The 24570-nt window shown below is 30.5% G+C and overlaps 1 protein-coding gene across 1 annotated transcript in view; it reads left to right on the plus strand.

The window, feature by feature from the left end:
- Positions 1 to 18335, plus strand: part of LOC135955522 (piggyBac transposable element-derived protein 2-like) — a 62727-nt gene extending 44392 nt beyond the window's left edge. Inside the window, exon 2 of the mRNA XM_065505872.1 lies at positions 18054 to 18335. Within this exon, the coding sequence (XP_065361944.1) occupies positions 18054 to 18335 (282 nt within the window). The remainder of the gene's footprint in view (positions 1 to 18053) is intronic.
- The last annotated feature ends 6235 nt before the right edge of the window (positions 18336 to 24570 follow it).

Here is a 24570-nt window from a genome sequence, read left to right on the forward strand (position 1 = left end):
AGGCATACCACTTATCAAATCACTTTCAATAATGTTTGTGTAAGGTTTTGCGATTTTTAAAACAAAACTTAACATTTTTAATTAATAGTATCATGATTTATTTAATCAGATAAACATTTGCTAATGGCTCCATCGGTTGTGGTGTATTAGTTAAGGATAGTGCCCTGAAGAATGTGTGAAATTATAGGTATCACAAGATTAACCTGTTCGACGTTGGTAAAGTCTATGGCAAGTACATGAGCTCTTTACTGTTCAATTTAAATAATGATTTTGTTGTGGATACTACACGTAAGGGAAATAAAATACGTTTTGACAATCATTACATCAATCCCAACTGTGTGCTAAAGTAATGAAGATCACGGGCTATCATCGTAATGGTATATTTGGTGCTATACAACCGGGCGAGGAATTGTAATTTGATGGTCCCACGAAACTATAGGAATTTGTGAAATGGTGAAATGCAAATTGTTTAAGTTTTTTTTTTGGAAATTTTATTTTTAATTTCATATTTGATTGTACGCTAAATTTGGCGTAAAAATATTGAATAAAACTTTACGAAAATTACAAATTTTTGGCTACATTTGCTAAAATGGTTTTTGGTCAGGATTTACTTATCATTTACTTTTTAGTCCTGTTTTGTTATCGAGTAGGGTACATTCTACAGTTTTGATCATAATGCTGGCATTTAAATTGCAACTTAAATCCAATTCTAGTGTATAAAAGCGGCCTCTACGGAATTTGGTATTTTCATTCTCTATAGTTTTACACAAAGAGGGCGTCTTAATTGGCGTCGATTTATGTCTATTGCTGTTGTTGGTATTGGTATTTAAAGGATGATGACTTATAGTACATACATATACTGCTACGGTAACTCGTAGTAGTTTGATCGTTGCAGTTACTGCTGCTGATGGGGGTAATAACACTTCATCCACTCCGTAAGTAGTTGTTTTGAGAAAAAAAGGCAGTGGTTGAATGTATAGGGTGGGTTATATTAGAGGAGAAGGCAGGGTTAAGACTATTTACTGATGATGATGAACACACAGCAGTGCCATAAATTTCGTCAGAATGTTGCTGTTTTTGTCTTTGAGAAGAACGAAAAATGACTGCAGACAGTTACGTAGGCTGCTTTGAGTTCAAGACATTCGGATTCGTCTGAACAATTGCCACGACATACAATATCTGTTTTGCAAGATGTGATTCGCCTTGACCGAATTTGAATTTAAATCACAATCGAATTTTTCGATTACAATCAATAATATTTGGAATTTGAGCATATACTGCTGAATTAATTCGGTTATCGTGGACGAATTAATACCATAATTTTAAGTAAATGTATTTTCGGTTATAATAACTAACTTTAGTATTGTCAGAGCCTTAATTCGATTGAAATTATGTTTTTATAATACCTACCATAGAAATTCAGTTGAATTTATAGTTTTTTAATAATGATACTTAAATATCGGTTGATATTACTAAATATTTGAAATAGTAACTGATTTCCAACCGATCTCTTTTCTGTGTGTACAAATTGGAGCCGAGAGACCTTGAAATACGACTTTACATGTCAAAAATTTTGCTTGAACAATATAAAAGAAAATCATTTTTGCACCGAATTTTTACTTACGATGAAAAACGTATCCATTACGATTACCCGAAGCGTAAGAGAATAACCAACCGGATCGACACCAAAGTCAAATATTCATGGCGCTAAGGTAATGCTCTGTATTTGGTGGGACTAAAATGGTCATATCTATTATGAGCTGCTGAAATCTGGCCAGACCATCAAAGGGAACCTGTACCAAACGCAACTGATGAGCATGGCCGAAAAACGTCCAGAATATTATACCAGACATGAATCCGTAATATTCCAGCATGAAAATGGATCCATTACGATAACCCGAAGCGTAAGAGATTATAGGTGTGTTCGCGTACTTTCCAGTAAAAAATATCCAGTAACTTTATTTTAGAGAGTAAAAATAAATTACTCTCAATCTGAAAAGTAACAAAAAAAAGTACGCGAACAACAATTTGTAAAAATAATTTGTATTTTATTATAAATTAATTTAAAACATTTGTTTTGGGCTATTTTACTTCTTTTCTTTGCAAAACTTGTAAATTGTATTAATTTTCAACTTTTTAGTTTTGTTTGCATTTAAACGTTATGTTTTAAACGTTTTTTATGTTGATATTTTTTACTGGACAAAAAATGTCCAGTAAAAAATATCATGTTCTCTATCTACGAACTGTCACTTTTAACACTCTCTTGCGCTCTCGTTACAAGTTTTTAAAAGTAAACGAACGGAATCCCGTAACTTCCAGTCATAATTTGTACGCGAACACAACTTATATCTGAAGCCCGACCAACCAGCCGAATCGCCACCAAAGCCAAATATCCATGGCGCTAAGGTAATGCTCTGTATTTGGTGGGACTAAAATGCTCATATCTATTATGAGCTACTGAAATCTGGCCAGACCATCAAAGGGAACCTGTACCAAACGCAACTGATGAACATGACCGAAAAACGTCCAGAATATTATACCAGACATGAAACCGTAATATTCCAGCATGAAAATGGATCCATTACGATAACCCGAAGCGTAAGAGATTATATGTGAAGACCGACCAACCAGCCGAATCGGCACCAAAGCCAAATATCCATGGCGCTAAGGTAATTATCTGTATTTGGCGGGAGCAATCTATCCTATATGTTACGAGCTGCTGAAATCTATCCAGACCATCACAGGGAACCTGTACTGAACGCAAGCAGAATATATGGTCAGACATAAAACCGTAATATTCCATCATGACAACGCTCGGCCACATATTAAAAAGTATTTAAAATTAAATGGTTTGGAAATTTTGCCTCACTCGCATTATAGTGCAGTTCCGTTCCCCGTCCGACTACTATTTGTTTCGATCGATGCAAAACGCTCTCACTGGGGTACGCTTCACTTCAAAACAGAGTATCCGATATTGGCTTGATGATTAGGGTCCTGTGAAGTAGTATATTTCAAAATTCAAGTCCTTAATTTGTCCATTGTTTGTAAGTATGACAACATTAAATGTTAAAACTACTTACATTAACATTGAAGCAGCTAAAAGCTCTAGAAATATAACATTCTATTTATGTCCGTTAAAATAATTCATGAAACCGCTGGAAGATGGCACTGTTGCAGTCACTTTAGTGTGTATATTAAAAGAGAGTGACTATTTAAATTGTTGTATAAATTTAAATAAATACAGATTTGTTACAAATTTTAAACTACTAAACTGCCTTTATTTGTAATCAAAATAATACGTTTTATTTAAAGGTTTATTTGTATCATTCATTATCGTTTTCTATCACTTTATCTAAATTATATCTAACATATCACCCAATAAAAAACATTAAAATAAAAGTTAAAAATAAATAATACTGTCTCCATAAAGAGAGAAACACAGAGACATTGTTTTTATTTTAAGTTAAAAAATTCGCTTGAGTGAAATGATAGTTAAGCCGAAGAATATTTGCATTTTGATAGAAAATATAAATAAAAATCGATACAGACATTCAAAATAACACCAAATTTTTAAGGAGCTTTTTATAGCATCAATTTATATTTTGACATATTTATCTTTACATTATCGTCTATTATTAAAATAATAATTTACAAAATATAGGGATAAGTTTTTTAAAATATCCTTATTTTAAACAATGATTAAATTTATTATCCTTTTTCCTTCGGAAAACGCTATATATTAGGGTATTCAATTAATCGGGTTCTTGGTTTAATCGGTTAATCGAGCAAATGATTAATCGGGGTTTAGATTTAATCGGTTAATATTTAATTATTCGATTAACCGAATAATTTCTATTTAAATTTTAAAATGCTAAGTATTTTATTAAAAAAAGGAACAAAAATATTAAAAAAACAAGTAAGAAAGTATAGTGGACAAGCCCGACCATATGATACCCTACACCAATTTTTTTTGATTATTCTTTGAAATATTAACAAATTTTGACTTTTTGTCCATCAAATCTTTAACAGGTAAGGACCGATGCACTGTCAAACATTTTTCTTACCTCCTATATGCAAAAATAATTTGAATATTTTCCAACTCTTACACAATACATGGAAAGAAATTTAAATAAAACGCATTTTTAAATTAGGTGTAACTAATCTTGCAAAATTTAACGTATTAAATATTATAGCATTTTTTATTTCATCAACAAAATACATACATAGGATTGCAACTGCCACACCAATGCGATTTTGCCACATTCAAATGCTTATTATACCTCTTTGCAATTAGTATTGATTGAATTTGCATCACTCTATTAGTGAAATGGAAAATAATAAAAACATTTCAAATTTCTTCAAAGGCAAAACAGAGAAATTAAGAGAAATAAATAGAAACCCATACTTTTTTTAAATTAAGATGTTGTCATATTTCTGTTGTTTCTTAATTTACAATCATTACACAGTGGGTCGATCAGAAAAGAAGTGGTAATAAATCGTTACAGGAAGACATAAGCTATCAAAAAATCTAACTAGTGACTAACCAGTTAGAAAATAAGGTAAGAAACAGGGTGTCAAACAAGGTCATCTCAAATTTGCAATACTCCAATAAATATGTTCATTATAAAAAAAAATTGATAAACTAGATGATAAACTTATAATTTTGTTAAAAAAATTACTATTTTCGACCATTTCACAGTGGTTAAGAAACTTTTTATTTTGGAAATAATTCTGTAGCTCGTTTTCCCAAAAAGAATTTCATATTATTTGTCTTATAGAAAGAAATGTCTTAGGGCTCTCGTATGTTTTGGAAATAAAACTTAACGTAAATGCTTGTAAAATAAAAATTAGCTCAGAGTGCCTTACTCTCCAAAACTTTAAACAAACTAAATTTATTCAAATTTAAAACAATTAAGCTCCATTTTTGTAAAAATTTAGCCATTTTCATATTAATTTCAAAATTTTGACCTTGATTTTTTTCACGGCAAGTTTATTAGAACTATTACTAAAAATATTTGCATTTTATCACTTAAATATCTATTAAAGTTTAAGAGAAAACATAGAGAAATAATACAAAGTTTTGCAAACCTATTGTGGTCGACTATTGCAGCCAGTAACTGTTTGTGTTCCAACAGGGTTGACACTAATTTTATTTTCTGAATGCATATGTCTACGAATTGTTCATAGATAATTTTGTAATTTATTTATTATCACTTCTTTGCGATAGACCCCACGGTGAGTTGTAGCAAAACTATTTAAAATTGTTTGTAAAGAAGTGTGTGCATTCAATCAATGAAATGAAAAGAAAATTGGAAATTAAATTTTCATTTGTTAGCATTAGCAATCCAAAACTTATTGATACAGAAAAAGTTAATTTAGTACTGTGGAAATATGTTTTCTCTGCTTCATTTTGTCTACATAGATATTTATGAATGTGCAACTAAATATATGTATGTAATCAATGAAATAACCACTTATTAAGGCAGATATAATCTTAAGAAATCTACAAGAAATAAACACAAATTCAAATTAGCAAAAAATAAGTACATACATACAACCCATTAATCATATTAAGAATTATAACAAATGAATATAAATCTTATTAATTGTCAACCAAATAAAGCATTAGAAAATAAACGTCTTATTAAAAATTAAAAAAAAACAATATTAATGTTTCTGAGAATAAAAAAACATTACGAATTGATATCAACAGAAAAAAAGTAATTGGCTCTGAAGATTGAAGGGGAAATTGTTATTAAAAATTGACCCGACAAGTAAAGATTTTTCTTTATCAAGAAAAGATTTTACTTATTTTGAATTAAATTTTATAATGCATAACCATTCTATGATTTACAAAAGCTCTGATCTGACTTTTTTACCAACTATGGGATTTTTCATTAAAACATTTGATTGATGAATTTGATGAAAGTTGAGAAAAATATCTAACTACTAGGTTTCGAAACTAAAATAATGGAAATTAACCCTTTTATGTATTTGATATGACCCAAAATAGTTTTTGCTGAATCGTGAATTAAACTTTTTCATCTATAATAACACTGTTCTAGTTGAAAAAACTGCCAAGCGGTGCTGAATTCAATGGTGCTAACCGTTTTTTAGGTTAGTTCGTATTTTCGAGATATACCGTTATTTCGAAATGGAGTAGGCTGCACAACATATATTCGCATAACTCAAAAACGCTTTAGTTTATTGAATAAAATGAAAAATTCCGCAATAAAATTACCTTTAAGAAAGGCTTAACATGTTTTTAATCTTCGCAGTCGTTTTAGAAGTATAATTTTTGTTTGCCTTATGTAAAGGCAATTTTATTTCGGAATTTCGGTTTTTTAATTTTATTCAATAAACTAATGCGTTTTTGAGTTACGCGAATATATGTTGTGCAGCCTACTCCATTGGCTTATTTTGGCTTAAACAATTTGTAATAGATTTGATTTGAAGAAAATGTGAATAATTAAAAAAAAATGTATTAGCTATTAGGTGTATGACTTAAAAAAGCGTAATTTTTTCAAAATTTTAGTTTTTATTTTGAAACATTTGTACGCTATAAATTTCACTTATTATTCTATCTGATTTCCCCTTCTCTTTTCATCTCTATCTGGCCCACTTCTATTTTCAGGTTAAACAAAGGGACCTAATGTTTGGACCCAAGTGAGCTGCTCTCTTTCCTGGTTCTACCATGCGGCTGTAATGCCTGTCAACCTAACCTACACTATAAATTTATTCAAAGTATTGACCATTGTTAGCTATGACCTTTTCCTATATTTCTGGCAACATTCCGAGCCAAAAGAAATAGTCATCGTTTGAGGCCAAGAACGAATCAAGCTAATTTCGGATACTCTGTTCTGAAGTGAAACGTATCCCAGTGAGAGCGTTTTGCATAGATCGAAAAAAATAGTAGTCAGATGGGGCAAGGTCTGGACTAAAATAGGGATGAATCAAAACTTCACAACCATATAGGACCCTTTTGTTCCCACCAAATACAGATCATTACCTTACCGCCATGGATTTCAGACATGCAAAATCTCGTATCGTACCCAATTTCTCTGCTTTTAAATGAATCCTGCTGCTGTCAAACGTTTAGAAATTGCTGCTTCTTGAGTTTGACAACAATCTTCATGCGGTAATGCCTCCAATTCTTCATCTTCCAAATCAAAATCGCAAAAAAACTTAAAAAAATTCGATTTTTTTATCTTTTGTCCCCTGTTCAGGTCCATAGGTAGCATACCGTTCAAAATTCAAGGAAACAATCAACTACCAAAATGTACCTAATATCTCAATAAACAACTTTCTAGGACATTTGAACTTCCTAGAAATGATTCTTAACACCGTTTAGGTAGGATAATATAAGTTAGTAAGAAAAAAATAAGGGTATAATTAAATGTTTTGGGCCATAAATAGAGTTTTTATCCCGGGAATTCCCGGTACAAATTTCCCGGGAATTTTGCCAATTTTTCACTACCCGATTCCCGGGATTTTTAGTCGGGAATCCCGGGAATTAATAACTGACGAAAATACACAGAAAACAAGTTAGAACTCTATTTTTTTCACCAAAAAAAAAAACAGTGAAAAGTTTTTTATAGTTTTTTGCTTATATTTCGGCAATAATAGACTACTTATTATTATTATTTATTTGGGGTTTTTCGTATGAACATTTAAAAAGTGAATACATTATAAATAGAATTTATTTCTTATTGAATCAACAAAATAGCTTCGAAAATTTATTAAATGATTAAAATTTTCTTCAATTCAAATAAGTACAAAAACTTAAGACAATTTTTTCAATTAATTTTGTAAATGATTTGATTTAACAAAAATTTAATCATTCAAAGTTTGATTAAATTCTGTTATTAATTAACTTTAAAATTAATTCCGTTTAAACAAAGGCTTTGGAATGAATCTAAAAAATTAAATATTAATAATGGATTTATGGAATGAAAGGCTGACATTCTTTAATACGGATTAAGATTTTAGTGAATTAAGCTCAAATTTTATTAATTCGAATCTCTGATATTTAATAATTATAACACTAAGTTTTTATATAAAATTTGGCTATAATATTCCTAATTTACAGTATCATTATATATTTCGGGAATAGCGGGGTACCCGGGAATGTAGAAAAAAATTTCGCGATTCCCGGGAATCAAAAAAGGTCGGGAAATTAAAAACCCTAGCCATAAACTATTAAATTATTGTAAACTAAAGCACACTTTTAGGCAGCTTAAAAAAATTTATTTCGAATTTTTTAAAGTTTTTTGCGATTTTGATCTTAAAGATGAAGTTTCTTTGATTTTACAGTGAGCCGCAAAAGTGAGTATACACCAAAAATTATTGGATATTTTTTAAGATAATGAAAATTCTAAAATTTATCCATGATTAAAATTTTAAAGTTTCGGTTTGATAGAGATTGGCTTGAATAATATCTTTGGTTGTGAAAAATATAGATTTAAGTCGGACTATAATGATTTTCATGATCTTAAAAAATCAAAAAATTCGCTGCTGTTTACTCACTTTTGAGGCTCACTGTATATGTTCACAATTTTAGTTTTTTGTGACAAGTGCTACAACTTGGCCTCAGAGAGTAAATCAAAATTCCGAACTGTTTGCAAGATATGAGCCTGAGAAAATGATCACTTTTTTGCAAAAATAACACCGAGTCCCCAAATCTTTGGGGGCCCATAGAAAAAGTGCATGACTTTGGGTAAAACTGGGAGACAAGGGTCTTTTTTTTGGTCTTTTATCACGTAGTGGTGTCCGTATATGGTTATATTTCCGTGACTCAAAATGACATTAAGTTATTAAAAACAAAAACCGCGTTCAAAATATACGCCATCTATTGTATATAAAGTCATCCTGTATACTGTGTTTTAAAACCAATCTGGACATATGGAATCCAATTGTGGGGAATAGGTCAGTAATTCCAGTATTGAACTTATACAGAGGGCCCAATAGAGAATTCTTAGGACAATGACAGGTGCACCTTGGTACATAAGAAATGAGAACATCCATAGACACCTACAAGTACCGTTAGTTAAAGATAAATTCAAGAATGTCCGTGAGAAATACATCATGAAATTGCGGAACCACCCGAACCCGCTTGCAAGACATCTCACACAGACCCAAACAAGATCAAAGCTTCGTAGAGCCGATCTACCACCCCGCTAAGATGTGGCCCATTTGAACATCAACGCTCCCGTCAGAGAGCATTTAGTTTTAATTTTATTACTTATTGTCAGGCCTAAGTAAGGCAGATTCGATAAATAAATAAACGTTAATAAAAAAAAAATCTATTGTAAATCATTATGTTTTTAGTGGGAAGCGTAATAAATTGTAATGGATTTAAATTGAAGAAAACTTGAAAAAACCCCAATAAGCACCAAAGCCCCAAAAATGCAAGCACTTGAACATTTTATCGGATTAGTTTTGACTGGAACAATGTGTATACATTTTTTTACTCTCTCTTTCTATGACTAATATAACTTTTTTTTTTAAATTAAGTTTAAATTAAATTTATAATTATAAAATGTATTTAAAGTATTAATAAATATAATAAATTTGCTAATTATATAAATACATAATAGTATATCTCAGTAGTAAATAACACAAAGAGGGCTTCCCCAAAAACAAATTAAATTATTAAAATTATTAAACATAAGAAAATGACGTGTTGCTATTTATTTATTTAGTTGTGTTGTTTAATTTAGTAATAATGTTCTTTAAGATGGACAGAAAAAGAATTAAACTCAAAAGTTGTATTTTTCTTAACGCCGAATATTATAGAAGAAGTGGATGAAGCAGAAGAGAGATCACCACTTGACACGGAAGTACAGGTAGAAGATGTTAAAGTTGATGCTCTTTTGCATGTTTTTCAAAAATAAAATTAAAAAAAAAAACACTTAAATGTTTAAAAATTATAGCTTCTTAAATTTTATATTTCTTATTTTTAATATTCTTTAGCGAGAATATTTTATGGCTTAATGATGATGATGACTTGTTGAATTTGTATAGCCAATCCCAAATTGATGGAGGGTATATGGATTTAGTCATATCGTTTGCAACATATGATATTTACCATTTATTTATGCTCTATTATTTATACGTATATTCTGAGTCCTTTGCAAAAAACGATATAGCTGTGTCATTTCATCCTATTCTCAGCTGAAAGCCCGATTTGTTGTTGATCGGCAATATTAAGCATTGATAATGTTAAAAATCGCTTGCCTTTAAGATGTGTATGAAAGATTCGGCTCAACCAAATAAACTGTATTTCAATTCTTACCAATTTTTATGGCGCTTTTATTTCAGAAAACGTTTTGTTTTTATTGATGTTGTTTAGTTTGAAAACAACATCAATTAGTTAATTATGTGATGATTGTATACTATGAATATGATAAAATAAAAACCATATAAATATGATTTATGTGATCTTTAATCAGTTAGAATGCCTAAATTGTTTACACTGACATCGAAATTTAAGTTTTTATATTATTGCTATCATATACAATATTGTAACGTTTTAACCTTTTCAAAACGCTGGTTTATTTCCTTTAAATAAACCGGATACTTTTGATTGCATATAAAAGCCTTTTAGTAGTTTGAAAATTGTAACAACTCTTTATTTATTTAAAAATGTACAACAACAACAGAATTAAATAGTCACTCAATGTTTTTTTTATACACGTTTATAAATTCTCAGAAATACAGACACACTTTATAATGTACACCAATTCACTTGAAAAACACAGCACTCTTTAAGGCACTCAGTTGATGTTTATTCAAATAGCGTCTCTGATAAACTCACTAACGACTGCAACCTCTGCCACTATTTATAACACTGCCATCTGCACTCTAGATTTCTCTTTAACTGTCTAGAGGTTTCTAATACATACGCCATCTGTGGTGCACTTTCTACAATGTTCTTTAACTGAATATTCGAATATACGGTCGCAGCAAACACCGTTGCCAACTTACGATCAATGGTCAACTGAAAGCTTTTATGTTAATAATGCCCACAGATATGTTACAGTTTGCTATTACAGCACAAAGCATTAGGCGACTTTTAAATCAGTGTTAAAATCGTTATATTTGAATTCAAGTACAATTTCGTAACAATATTTATGTATACCAGAAGCTAAAAGGCCTAACTCCACTTTTCAAAAATTTCTAAATTTTTGTATACATGTTACTTTCTAATTTATTTTGTTCTTTTATTATTTAAGGGTACATATCTGTCATTTATTCTAACTTAGTTATTGAACAATGCCGAATTTTGTATCAACACAACGTCATCATATGCTTTACTTTTTTAATTTGAAAAAAAATTCCACTGAAGCTTACCAATTGCTCACCAAAACTTATGGCGAATATGTTCCATCGGTTTCAATGTGCGAGAGATTTTGTGCGGTTCAGATGTGCTGATTTTGTCACGGAAAGCTAAGTACTCTGTTCAACATTTCGTGCGAAATGCTGTCAAACTACATATAAAATATTTGCGAAATAATTTCGCAAAAGCGATACTCTGTTCTTTTTGTTAACAGAAAAGTTTGAAGTCCAAGAATTGGAGGCATTACTCCATGAAGATTGTTGTAAAAGATCTTGCAAAATCATTGGGATCTACTCAAGCAACAATTTCAAAACATTTGCGAGCAAAAGCAGGGGAATTGGGTACCATACGAATTGAAGCCGAGATACCTTGAAAGACGATTTTGCATGTCCGAAATGCAGCTATAAAAGAAAATCATTGTTGCACCGAATTATTACCTGCCATGAAAAATGGATCCATTACGATAACCCAAAGCGTATCAGATCGTATGTGAAACCCGGCCGAATCGACACCAAAGCTAAATATCCATTGCGCTAAGGTAATTATCTGTATTTAGTGAGAGGAAAAGCTGCTGAAATCTGACCAGAACATCACAGGAAATGACAATGGGGCCATTTTCAAATAATAAACATTTCCTAATATTTCGAAGAATAATCAAAAAACTTCAAATATGTATGTATGTATGTTTATTCTCAACATTTCTATTTCTGTTAACTGTGAATATTATTAACATAGCTGAGGACCATACAACATTGAATAAAAGCTTTGAGGGGATCATTCAAGAAATAGAACTTTCGTGAAGCTACAGTAAGGAAGATGGCGCTGTGTGTAAATAGTGGCAGCGGTTACTGTCGTTGTTTAGTTTATCATAGGCGTTGTTAGAACCACAGTATAAACTAACTTTTATTAAAGCCAAATACACAAATTAAGGACACAAATTTCAAAAAATCCTTCAAATTACCCTAATTATAATAATATACATACTATATATGGGCACTTCCTGGGGTCAAAGAATATGGAAAACAAAACTTTTCCGATTCGATATCATTTTGGTAGCTCTATGTTTAGTGCAAAAGATGGATTTCATCGAGTTTAAGTTTTCGTAATGATAGTTATAAACATGTGGTCACGAACGTACGCAAAATAGAAGTCAACTTTGGCTGACAGTAGTAAAATAGGAAAATCTGCGAAATGGAAAGGAATATTTAAAAGCGATTAATTTATTTTAAAATTATATTAATGTAGGTCTCTATCCGGTATTTACACAATAAAATATCTCTATTGGTTTTAGTTTAATTGGCTTAAGTACCGGTTGCGAACGTACGGTCGCGAACGTACGATGAAATTAGGTCATAGTTTATGTACACTTGGCCGCATAAGTTTGCGTACAAACTGCTTTATATATTTTAAGAGGCTATTTTAGTCGGAAGTAACAACGGTAATCATTTGAAATTGGGTTTTATGTATAGATCAACATTTGAAAATTGCGATAAGTATTTTCTTTTTGCATTTGCAAAGTTTGGTAATAATTGACAGCTTAAAAACAATGGTATGATAACTTTTCGTGTATGCAAAAGTATGCGTACATAAAAATTAAATGTAATTTGTAACTGTTTTTGTTATTGTGTGATACTACAATACTGCAGTTCTTGTTTCAAACTCATCATAAAAGTGATTTTTAAAAAAAAAAAATTTCAAATTGGAATAATTTCAAGAAATGGCAAACAGAAAATTAATTAATGTAGCTGAACGTAAAATTGTTATATATTTACGAAAACAAGGGAAAACTTTGCGCGACATCGATCATTCTAATGAATAATCTTACCTAAAGTGTTAGCAAATTGGTCATTGAAGATGATTATATATTCTTGCAAGACAACGACCCAAAGCATACTACACACAACACAAGGCTTTGGTAGTTGTTTAATAAAACAAGAACAATTGAAAACCCCTCCGCAGTCACCAGACCTAAATCCCATAGAACATTTATGGGATTTGCTGGAGTGAAAAATACGAAACCATGTAACACCATTAAAGGAAATGCTTCAAACAGTATGAACTGAGGAATGGAGAAATATTAGTTCCAAATGCACCGAAAAACTTTTTTCATCAATGACAAAACGCCTTCATAATGTTCTTGGTCGTCGGGGTTATCCAAATAATTATTAAAATACAATTTAATTTATAAAAATCAGTAATATTTAATTTTTTTTGTTTATGTACGCAAACTTTTGCCTACATGCGGAATTGAATTTTTTTATGAATTGAATTCTTATAAGTTTTGTTGATTCTTAAATATGCATTTTACAATGCAGTTGTGTTCTTAAATATTTAAGCGTTTTATATAAAAAATTTCAAATGAGTATCGTTTATTTTTATATCCAAAATTAGAGTATACTTTTCATTTTCGTTCCTGTACGCAAACTTATGCGGCCAAGTGTATATATGAAAGTTATTTATGTTGAATTTTATGTTTATACCAAATTTATGAACGTTAAAGTGTCTTATGGAAGCGGGTCTTATAGCTCCCATCTATGACTAATTGTGAACCGATCATAATAAAATTTGGTGACATGAATTCGGTATATATAAAACATATTTCGAACATTATTTGTGTAGATACCTATATAAATTAAACATTTATGACCGATAAAGTCCAATTTCGGGAGGCCATTTGTAGGGGGGCTAGGTGACATAATGGAACGATTTCAGCGAGTTTCAACAGGCTTCGTCCTTGGGCCGAAGAAATTATATGTAAAAAATTATATCGAAATATCTATATATATAAAAGAGTAACGTTACTGACTGACTGACTGACTGACTGATTCATCATCGCACAGCCCAAACGGCTGAAGCTAGAATCATGAAATTTTAACTGTGGGTTCCTCCCTCCCCAAAACGATCCGATAAGAAGGGATTTTTGGAAATTCGAACGTTTAGGGGGTAAAAAAGGGTAAAAACGGGTAAATTCGGTAACCTTATATCTTCAAAACTAATAAAGATACAAAAAAACTTAAAATTGCATGTTACTCCATTTAAAAAATAAGCTGACAGGTGTTTCGTACTTTTTCGAAATTCGAACCTTTTAGGGGAGAAAACGGGTAAAAACTGTATTTTGGTACTTTTTTTGCACCCTATGTATCTTTTAAACCAATAAACATAGAAACAAATTTTAAATCGTATTCTTTACTTATCAAAAAATAAAAAATATAAGTTTGGTACTTTTTGGAAATTCGAACTCTTAAGGGATAAAAAGTGTTTTTATTTTTGGTACTTTTTCATAAAATATGTTTTTCTATAATTTGACATAGACATTCAAATATTTTATTATGAGCTGCCACCACGATACAGAAAATTATTTTAATAATATTTTACCACCGCAATGGGGATAAAAAAGGTACCAAAAAGGGGATTAATCGGGGAAATACATTTTATTGCAAATTATTAAGCCGATTTTGATAATTTTTTTAACATTGGTTCCTGGATTCATACAAAAATCAACTAACAGGTTGTTATTTGGAACTCGAATGCCATGCTGTATTTTTGGCCAAATCCGGGTAAACAGTTTGGTACTTTTTTAAAACATATTTATTATTGGGCACATTAACACAGATTTTAATCGATTGAGACATGTCTGTAACATAAACAACTTTTGCAAAATGAAATATTTTTAAATTTCAAACTTGAGGGGTGTTCAAGGAGGAAAAGGGAAATAGGTACTTTTCTCCTAAGGTACCTTTTTAGTTATCAACATTAAAGTTAGCTGATATGTATCTGAATGAAGTTAGTGTTAGGAATAGGTGATAATATTTAGGTACCAAAATGTGTGAACTGAACTATAGGTACTTTTTTGTTCTTCTAATGGTACTTTTTTGAAATTTCTATAACAATGGACTTAGAAACATGAAATTAAGCATATATGGTCCTAGGTGAGTGAGAATTCTAGGGGGAGACTTTTTGGTACTTTTTCTTTATTCTAATGGTACTTTTTTGAATTTTCTATAACAATGAACTTAGAAACATGAAATTAAGCATATATGGTCCTAAGTGAGTGAGAATTCTAGGGGGAGACTTTTTGGTACTTTTTCTTTATTCGATTGGTACTTTTTGTAATTTCTTCACCAGTGAACCTAGCAACATGAAATAAAGCTTATATGGAACCGAGTGAGTGGGAGACCACAAGTGTGGACTTTTTGGTACTTTTTTCTATATTCTAATGGTACTTTTTTGAATTTTCTATAACAATGGACTTAGATACATGAAATTAAGCATATATGGTCCTAAGTGAGTGAGAATTCTAGGGGGAGACTTTTTGGTACTTTTTCTTTATTCGAATGGTACTTTTTATAATTTCTTCACCAATGAACCTAAAAACATGAAATTAAGCTTATATGGACCGGAGTGAGTGGGAATCTACAAGTGACTGCTTTTTGGTACTTTTTCTATATTCTAATGGTACTTTTTGAATTTTCTGTAATAATGGACATAGAAATATGAAGTTAAGCATATATGGTCCTAAGTGAGTGAGAATTCTAGGAGGAGACTTTTAGGTACTTTTTGTTTATTCTAATGGTACTTTTTTTTGAATTTTCTATAACAATGAACTTAGAAACATGAAATTAAGCATATATGGTCCTAAGTAAGTGAGAATTCTAAGGGGAGACTTTTTGGTACTTTTTCTTTATTCGATTGGTACTTTTTGTAATTTCTTCACCAATGAACCTAGAAACATGAAATAAAGCGTATATGGAACCGAGTGAGTGGAAAACTACAAGTGGGTGCTTTTTGGTACTTTTTCTATATTCTAATGGTACTTTTTGAATTTTCTATAATATAATGGACCTAGAAATATGAAATTAAGCGTATATGGCCCTAAGTGATTGAAAATTCAAGCGGATACCTCATGGTACTTTTTGTTTATTAGAATGGTACTTTTTTGAATTTTCTATAGCAATGGGCTTAAAAACATGAAATTAAGCATACATGGTCCTAAGTGAGTTAAAATTCCAGGGGGAGACTTTTTGGTACTTTTTCTTTATTCGAATGCTACTTTTTGTAATTTCTTCACCAATGAACCTAAAGCCATGAAATTAAGCTTATATGGACCCGAGTGAGTGGGAAACCACAAGTGGGGGATTTTTGGTAATTTTTATATATTCGAATGGTACTTTTTTAATTTCCTATAATAATGGACCTAGGAGTTTCCAAAAAAACGAAGAATTTCAAAACCACGGTTTCGGTTTTAAAAAATTAAAAACCGATCGGTTTTGTGATAATTTATTAAATATTGAGTACTATAGAAACAAAATTAGTTGATAATATAGGAAATGATATACAAATTTAAAATTCAAACTTGACGGGTTTAGTGAATGCGAATTCAAAAGTGATAATCAATGTTACTATTTGTTTATTGCAATGGTACTTTTTGAATATTTTATAATAATAAACTTAAAAATTTAAAATTAGGCACACATGATTCTGAATGAATTTGAATTCACAAAAGGTGACTTTAGTAGTAACTTTCTTTTGCATTTTCTATAATAATAGACCCAGAAATATGAAATTAGACATTTACAATTAGATTCACAAATGGAGACTTAATAGTACTATTTCATTCTTCTAATTGGGGTGGCGAAGCGAACCGGGTCAGCTAGTCTTTAATAAAACACGATGATTATCAACACTTTATTTTTCGATCCTGTTTGACTAATCGGAGGAAATGCCCATATATATTTAGTAAAAAGTGTTTGGGACAGTGTGTTTCATTTAACTATGGACAGATGTATTTTAAAGGCAGATTCCTTGGAGGGAAAAATATTGAATTTTCGTAATATAAGGATTGTTTGATTTTGGGCTAGAAAATTACAGCGAGCGTGTGCTATTTTTAAAATAAATAATTTCATTAATATGATAAATAATTTTGACAAAATTTCACTCTGTATACACAGAAAAAATTATATTTCAATTCCAACATTTATCACATTTTGAACTGGTTTCAATTATTTTATAATTAAATCAAGTATTCATGTTCTTAAAAACAGAATTTTCTGATATTTTCTATTGAATTTTGAGTTTTGAATTTGATAATTTTGACAATTAAATATACAATTTTCGTTATTGGTTGAACTTTAAATCATAGAGAAAATATACATAGTGAGGAAACTCTCCTGTCAAAGACCTAACTCAGTTGTCAAAAACCTAAGTGGTGAGAATGTATTAGTATAAAAAACTATTGTGCTGTTTTTCTGTTTTCTAAACAAAAACAACACTCGTATGTGTAACTTTTTTTAGTAATTTTTTTGTTTGAGTTTTTTCTAGTTTCCGCTCTATGTATATTTTCTCTATGCTTTAAATACAAAAATTATTGAATAGATAATTTTCGTAATTGAAAACACAAAAAATAACAAAAATGTGTTTTCAATTACGAAAATAATTTATTCAATAACGAAAACAGGGCACAGCAATACAAAAACAACATATATTTTGTTTTTGTTCTAGAATCTGCTTATTGACAAAATCAAATGGCATAATTTTGATATTAGTTTATTTTAATCGTGATAAAAAATTTACTGCACTATTTGTCGTACATCTACTCGTATACTACGAGAGAAATTTTCCTCTTTAATATGGAATATAAAATGGATCTTATTGATTGCTTGGATAAATTCGAAGGTTCTCTCTTTACCTCATTGAAACCGAATTGTAAAATAGGCAGCAACTACAATCACTCAGTGTACGTGGTTTAAAGTGGCCACGTGACCAAGCTTCACATAATCAAATGCGCATGGCAGCATACCGCTGTGATTCAGTATCTGAAATATTTCAATTGTATTTAAAGTGTTCTAATCATAATGGTATGGCTCATGTTACTTCATTAAAGGCCGCCATGCCTACACGTATTCCCTATCCATGTGAAATATTTGGGGACAACCTAACTTCTTCAGGTTTTGTGAATCCCTATGAGAAACGCGCTAAAGATGTATGTGAAAATAACTGAGCAGCCAGTTTTACCTTTTGTCTACCTGTAAATTAATTGGTTATTTATTATTTTTTGTATATAATAAGTAAATATGTAGATGCATCAATACCTGTGCAGTTGACTAAGAGATGCTCATCATTAAGTTTAAATGTGATGGATGCATCACTTTTACCAGTATGTTTCAAAACGTCAGCGATGGTGCACGGTGTTAGGTGCTCGTCGTTACATATTAGGCCGGTATCTATATAGTGATTCCTTACTAATTTCAATAAATGGGGAGCATCCACAAAAGTGAAAACTTTATCCTCAGAATTTATAGGTGAGGAACCATGGCTTATCTAAAGGGAAAATAGAATAAAATATATTTAATAAATAACGATCCATAACAGCAAATAATATTATCTTAGTGTAGAATCTTATTGTGTATCTTAGAGCTTATTATAGTGTAGTGCAAAACTTAATCATATTTTATTCTTATTTTTAAACAAATCTTAGTGAACTTAATGTTAAGTAATATTTCTATAAGATTATAACGTGCATAATCGAGAAATTTTAAAACCGAATCTTAACTTAATTTGAATTTTTTATGCTTAATAAATCTAAAAATCGATTATACTACACTTGTATCAGGGCACACTTAAAAAGGTGACTGCGATGAAACAGCTGATTATTTTTTTATTTTTGTTTTTATATCAGCTGATTTTGACAATAAGCAGATTCTAGAACAAAAACAAAATATATGTTGTTTTTGTATTGTTGTAGTGATGCAGTCATCATTCTAAGTGTGCCCTGACTTGTATATTTAATTACCGGTTATTATTTAGATGACCAGTTGTTGTAATATCAAAATCCCTTGTACATAGTCGAACACAAGAATCGAATGAGCCTTTGTCCATATTTAAAAAGTGGTGTGTTTTACATGTTCCTTGTGCTTCAAAATACTTACCTTTTGTTATACCCAAATCACTCCACAACTTACGATTAGTGGGACCCATATCGTAAACCACTGCCACCACCGGAAACCCAGCCTTTGAGACTTCTGAAATGATATTTAACAAAAGTTCTCTAGACATTTTGCAGTCAAAATCGTAGAAGACGCACTGTTTCCACGATTTTTTGAGGCCGCGAGCCATTACAACCTGCACATATTTTTTGGGCTGTCTAACGACATCATTAATGAAGTCGTATTCAAAACTTTCTGCAACTTTCATTTCGTCGAACGCAAGGATACAAATTTTATCGTCGAGTGCCAGATCTGCAGCTTGTTTCATGAAACATATCGACGTGTAAAGAATTCCTTCAGAAATGTTTATTTTTTGGGACCTCACGTAACCACACTACAGGTTACGTGAGGTAACGGAAATCCTTTATAAGCTCTTGGCCCAGCAGCATTCAAACAAATTGCACTGGAGATATCGGCCCATCTCCACACAATTTTCTTCGACCCCTCCAACTTTCTTATTTGGCCCTCAGTAAATATTTTATTTACGGATTGTTTTATGCCATCATTGGCCATTTCTGTTTTGAGAAATTCAATCCGTAAATCTTTGTTCTCCCTCTCTAATGTTCGAATTTTTTCGACATATTTTGCAGATTCCGCAGCAAAAATGTCTGGGCTAAAACATTAAATTTTTATTATGTTAAAATATAATTGCAAACGTTTATATATTTTATGTCTTACTCTGTTTGGGTTTCTTGATTTACAAACGTTTTACAAGTTTGTACTACTGTTGTTGGTACAGCATTTGCTGTCCAAGGGACAAACAGGTCATTCGTTGAACAAGCTGGATTATTCAAAAAAAATTTTTCCAAAAGTACAGAATTGGCTGAATTATTTAAATATACAAACTCATCTACTTCCATATTGGTTGGCTCAATGTTTTCATTATTTATGAAACTTGGCATTCTAAATTAAAGAATAAATAACTGAAAAAGTTGGATCCAAAATCTATCTACTAAATTTTGTGACGAACGGTCCATAATTGACCCTACTTGCCATATAAGCTCCCCCTCAAAAACTGACTTTAACCCACATACTAGCTTACAAATGTCAGTGTAAAATGCTAAAATTTTATACAAATAAGTCGTATAGGATATAAAATCTCTATCAATCGGTCCGTAATTGACCCAACCTGCCATATAAAGTCCCCTCAGAAAATGACTTTAACCATGAAATTCAACATATAAATATAGGTTCATTAGGTTTTACTTACTGTTGTGGTGCTTTTGGCTCCGCTATTGGTAATAAGAGCTGCTTTCGCCCAGCCGTAATTAGTTGGGACGAATCGAAATGATCCACGCAAATGCGAGAACTTGGGTATAGTCGCTTTTGGCAAATTACACTCCAATTCATTCGCCTCTTCTCATCTTTTGGAACGGTGAAGAATGTGCCATTGCCTGGCTGTGCCTTTTTGTTACACAGGGCACAGTTAACCACATTATATGTGTTTTTAAAAAAAAACGTTTGTCAATATAATATATAGATTTATTTTTTCACAACTTTCACAATTTCAAATGCAAACAATAGCAACTTTTGACATGATAAAATGTAAATAATAGTTGTGATCGCGTACTTTCCAGTAAAAATTATCCAGTAACTTTAATTTAGAGCGTAAAAATACATTTACTCTCAATCTAAAAAAATATCCAAAAAAGTACGCTAACAACAATTTGTAAAAATAAATTGTATTTTATTATAAATCAATTTAAAACGTTTGTTTTATGTAAATTTACTTCTTTTCTTTGCAAGACTTGTAAATTGTGTTAATTTTCAACTTTTTTGTTTTGTTTACATTTGCAACAATTAGTTTTAAACATATTTTTCATGTTGATATTTTTTACTGGACAAAAAATATCCAGTAAAAAATATCATGTTGTCTATCTACGAACTGTCACTTATAACACTCTCTTGCTCTCTCTTTACAAGTTTTTAAAAGTAAACGAACGGAATCCCGTAACTTCCAGTGATAATTTGTACAAATTATTACAAATTATCAAGTACGCGAACACAACTAATAACAACTTTTGACAATAAGAATATTCTACGCAAAAATAATAAAATAATCAGCTGTTTCATCGCTGTCACCTTTTTAAGTGTGCCCTGACGAAAATTGTATATTCAATTGTCAAAATTATCAAATTCAATAGAAAATATCAGAAAATTTTGTTTTTGAGCACATGAATACTTGATTCAATTATAAAATAATTGAAACCAGTTCAATATGTAATATATATTTCAATTGGAACGGTTTAGGAAATAGTTTTTTCTGTGTACATAGTGCAACACGAAAAAATTAAACATATACGGACACCACTACGTGATAATAGACCAAAAAAAAAGACCCATGTCTCCCAGTGTTATCCAAAGTCATGCACTTTTTTATGGGCCCCCAAAGATTTGGGGACTCGGTGTTATTTTTGCAAAAATGTAATAATTTTCTCAGGCTCATATCTTGCAAACAGTTCGGAATTTTGATTTACGCTCTGAGGCAAAGTCATAAGAACAAAAATTGTGAACATATAAAATCAAAAAAACTTCATCTTCAAGATGAAAATCTCAAAAAACTTTAAAAAATTCGATTTTTCCTCTGTTCAGGTCCATATGTAGCAAACCGTACAAAATTCAAGGAAACAATCAAACACTAAAATGTACCTAATATCTCAATAAACAACTTTCTAAGGTGTCCGTATATGGTTATATTTCCATGACCCAAAAAATTACACACAGTGATATTGAACATTTTTTCTAATATGTACATATATCCCTAAAATTAAATTATCTCGAGAATCCCCCATATTTTTAATGGTGCAATGGCTCATATTTAAATAAAATTTTTTGGAAAATAGAAAATGGCTATTTTAAGATATTCTTTGACTAATATCCTTTGTTATAAGATTTGTAAGAAAATTGAAATTTGATTTCATACTATATTCATTTATTTTAATCTTTAACATTTTCTTTGCTGTTTGAAATCTTTTGTTAGAATTTCGCTGCCGGTGTGAATGCTATCCAGGTGTTATAAAAGTTTTAAAATTGATTTATTTTTTAAACAGTTTTTCGGTTCTTTATTAGCTAATTGATTATTGTATTATTTTTAAACAGAAAATAAACATTTTGTTTATTTATGTGATTTCAATAAACTATTTGATTTACAATTGTGTGATTATTGTGTTGTGTTATTTTGCGATTGTACAAATGTTGTTAATTGTTAATTATGTTGTTTTTGATCTTGTTAAGTGATTTTTTATTTAATATGTTTCATTAATTTAAGTTTAAAGATCTTGGTTAGTTTGCTGAAATGAGGAACAAACCAAAAATACAAAAACGCAATTCTCGTACGATTGTGGCGTTCTGGTTGGTATATTTATTTGTACACACATTCTTTGTAGTTCATTTAAAATAATGACTTGATTTAAACTTATTTCCTTATTAGACCTTCTCTGAACAAATACCTACGAGTACGAGTGAATTATACAATACAACTTATGTACAATACAGGTTGTTAAGAAATAAAATATTAAGTATTATTTAAATATTTACAAACATATGAACATTAAGACATACATGGTTTAATAAACATCTTAACATAAATACGAGTAAAATAATACATCTTACAAACAAATATCCATCCCCAGGCATAATTTTTTTTTTTACAATTTTAATAAATTTATTATTTTACAGGCAAATATTGAAAGCTTTTATTTTTATTTTCTGCTGTTTTTATTTATTTTTTCCTGTTGAATCCAACTGAAATAATGTTCATTAGTAGGCCTTTGTTCCATAATTAATGTTAATCGGAAGTTTAAATAAGTATTCGTAATTTTTATACCCACCATCAAAAAAGATGGGGGAAATATTGATTTTGTCATTCCGTTTGTAACACATCGAAATAGTTGTTGCAGACCCACATAAGTATCTATATTCTGGGTCCTCATAAGATTCTAAGACGATCTAGCTATGTCCATCCGTCTGTCTGTTGAAAGCACATAGGGCCCAAACGAAAGGAGCTAGCTGGCTGAATTCACAACTTCTATCTTTGCTTTCGCCTAACCCCTTTACAAATGTACCCCGGAATATTGTTTGAACAGTCATAAATATGTTGATTATGCGGCCCAATTAATTATCAGCCCAATTCTAAATAATATATGTAGGGAAGGAAGGATGATGTATCTGTGGCCCAGGGAAGTCTTAGCAAAGGTCTGGCAGAATTTATAAATGTTTTGAAGAACATTTATGCCCAAGATGGATAACGTTCTACATTTTGTGCTACAACTCATTTTGGATTTTTTGGGCGAATTTTTCACAAGCTTTGTCATCACATTCTCCCTTTTTTTGACATTTGTAATCCCTACTTTTTTTCCCCGTGGAAGTGTTTCCCATTTCGAAGTTCATTTAGAATAAGGGAAAAGAGAAAAATTTCCCGGAGAGATTTTGTTTAGAATGGGGGAATAGGGAAAGGGAAAAAAACTCTCCCAGGGAATTGTTATTTAGAATTGAGGTGTATATGTTATTCCTATATATGGCCTACATCTGGAAAATTATTGGCCTATTATGGTTGTGGGTATATAAAATTCGGCATAGCCGAATATAAGACTCTTACTTGTTTAGCTTGAAAAATTCAATTTTAGCTTGCAACTTGGCATGCCTTTAAATAAACTGGACAATCAAGCTCATTGAAGGCCGTATGGCAATCTATACTTTTGTGGGCAATCAAAAACAATTGAATATCACCGAAAGTACGAGACGTATATGGCAGTCTCTTAATTTCAACAGGCTAATGAATAAGTAATGACTACCAAATACCAACTTATTTGGCAAAATATGTTTATCTCAAGAATTCCTAATAGAAACAAGTAAGAGAGCTATATTCGGCTGTGCCGAATCTTAAAAATAATTATGCTTAAAAATAAAAATTTTAAATATTTTTAATAATTTATGATTAAGTAAGGACGAAGGCCTCAGTAGCCAGTTCCTAATTTCTAATATTGATATGTAAATTTAATTTGCTATTAATAAATAAAATAATAATAATAAATATTTTTAAGTAAACATAATTTATTTTTTTTTTCTTTTCATTTTTTGGAAAACAAAAATGTTCGATTGTTATTTAAAATTTTTTTTTTAAATTTTCAATTTTTTTTTTTTTTTTTTTCAATTTTTTTTTTTTTGGTGGAAAAAAAATTCGTGTTAAAAAAATATTTTTTCCGATTTTGACCCATTGTAGGTCCAACTTATAATGGTATGGTCTTTAAA

This window comes from Calliphora vicina, chromosome 3, assembly GCF_958450345.1.
Source record: "Calliphora vicina chromosome 3, idCalVici1.1, whole genome shotgun sequence".
In the NCBI taxonomy this organism is placed as follows: Eukaryota; Metazoa; Arthropoda; class Insecta; order Diptera; family Calliphoridae; genus Calliphora; species Calliphora vicina.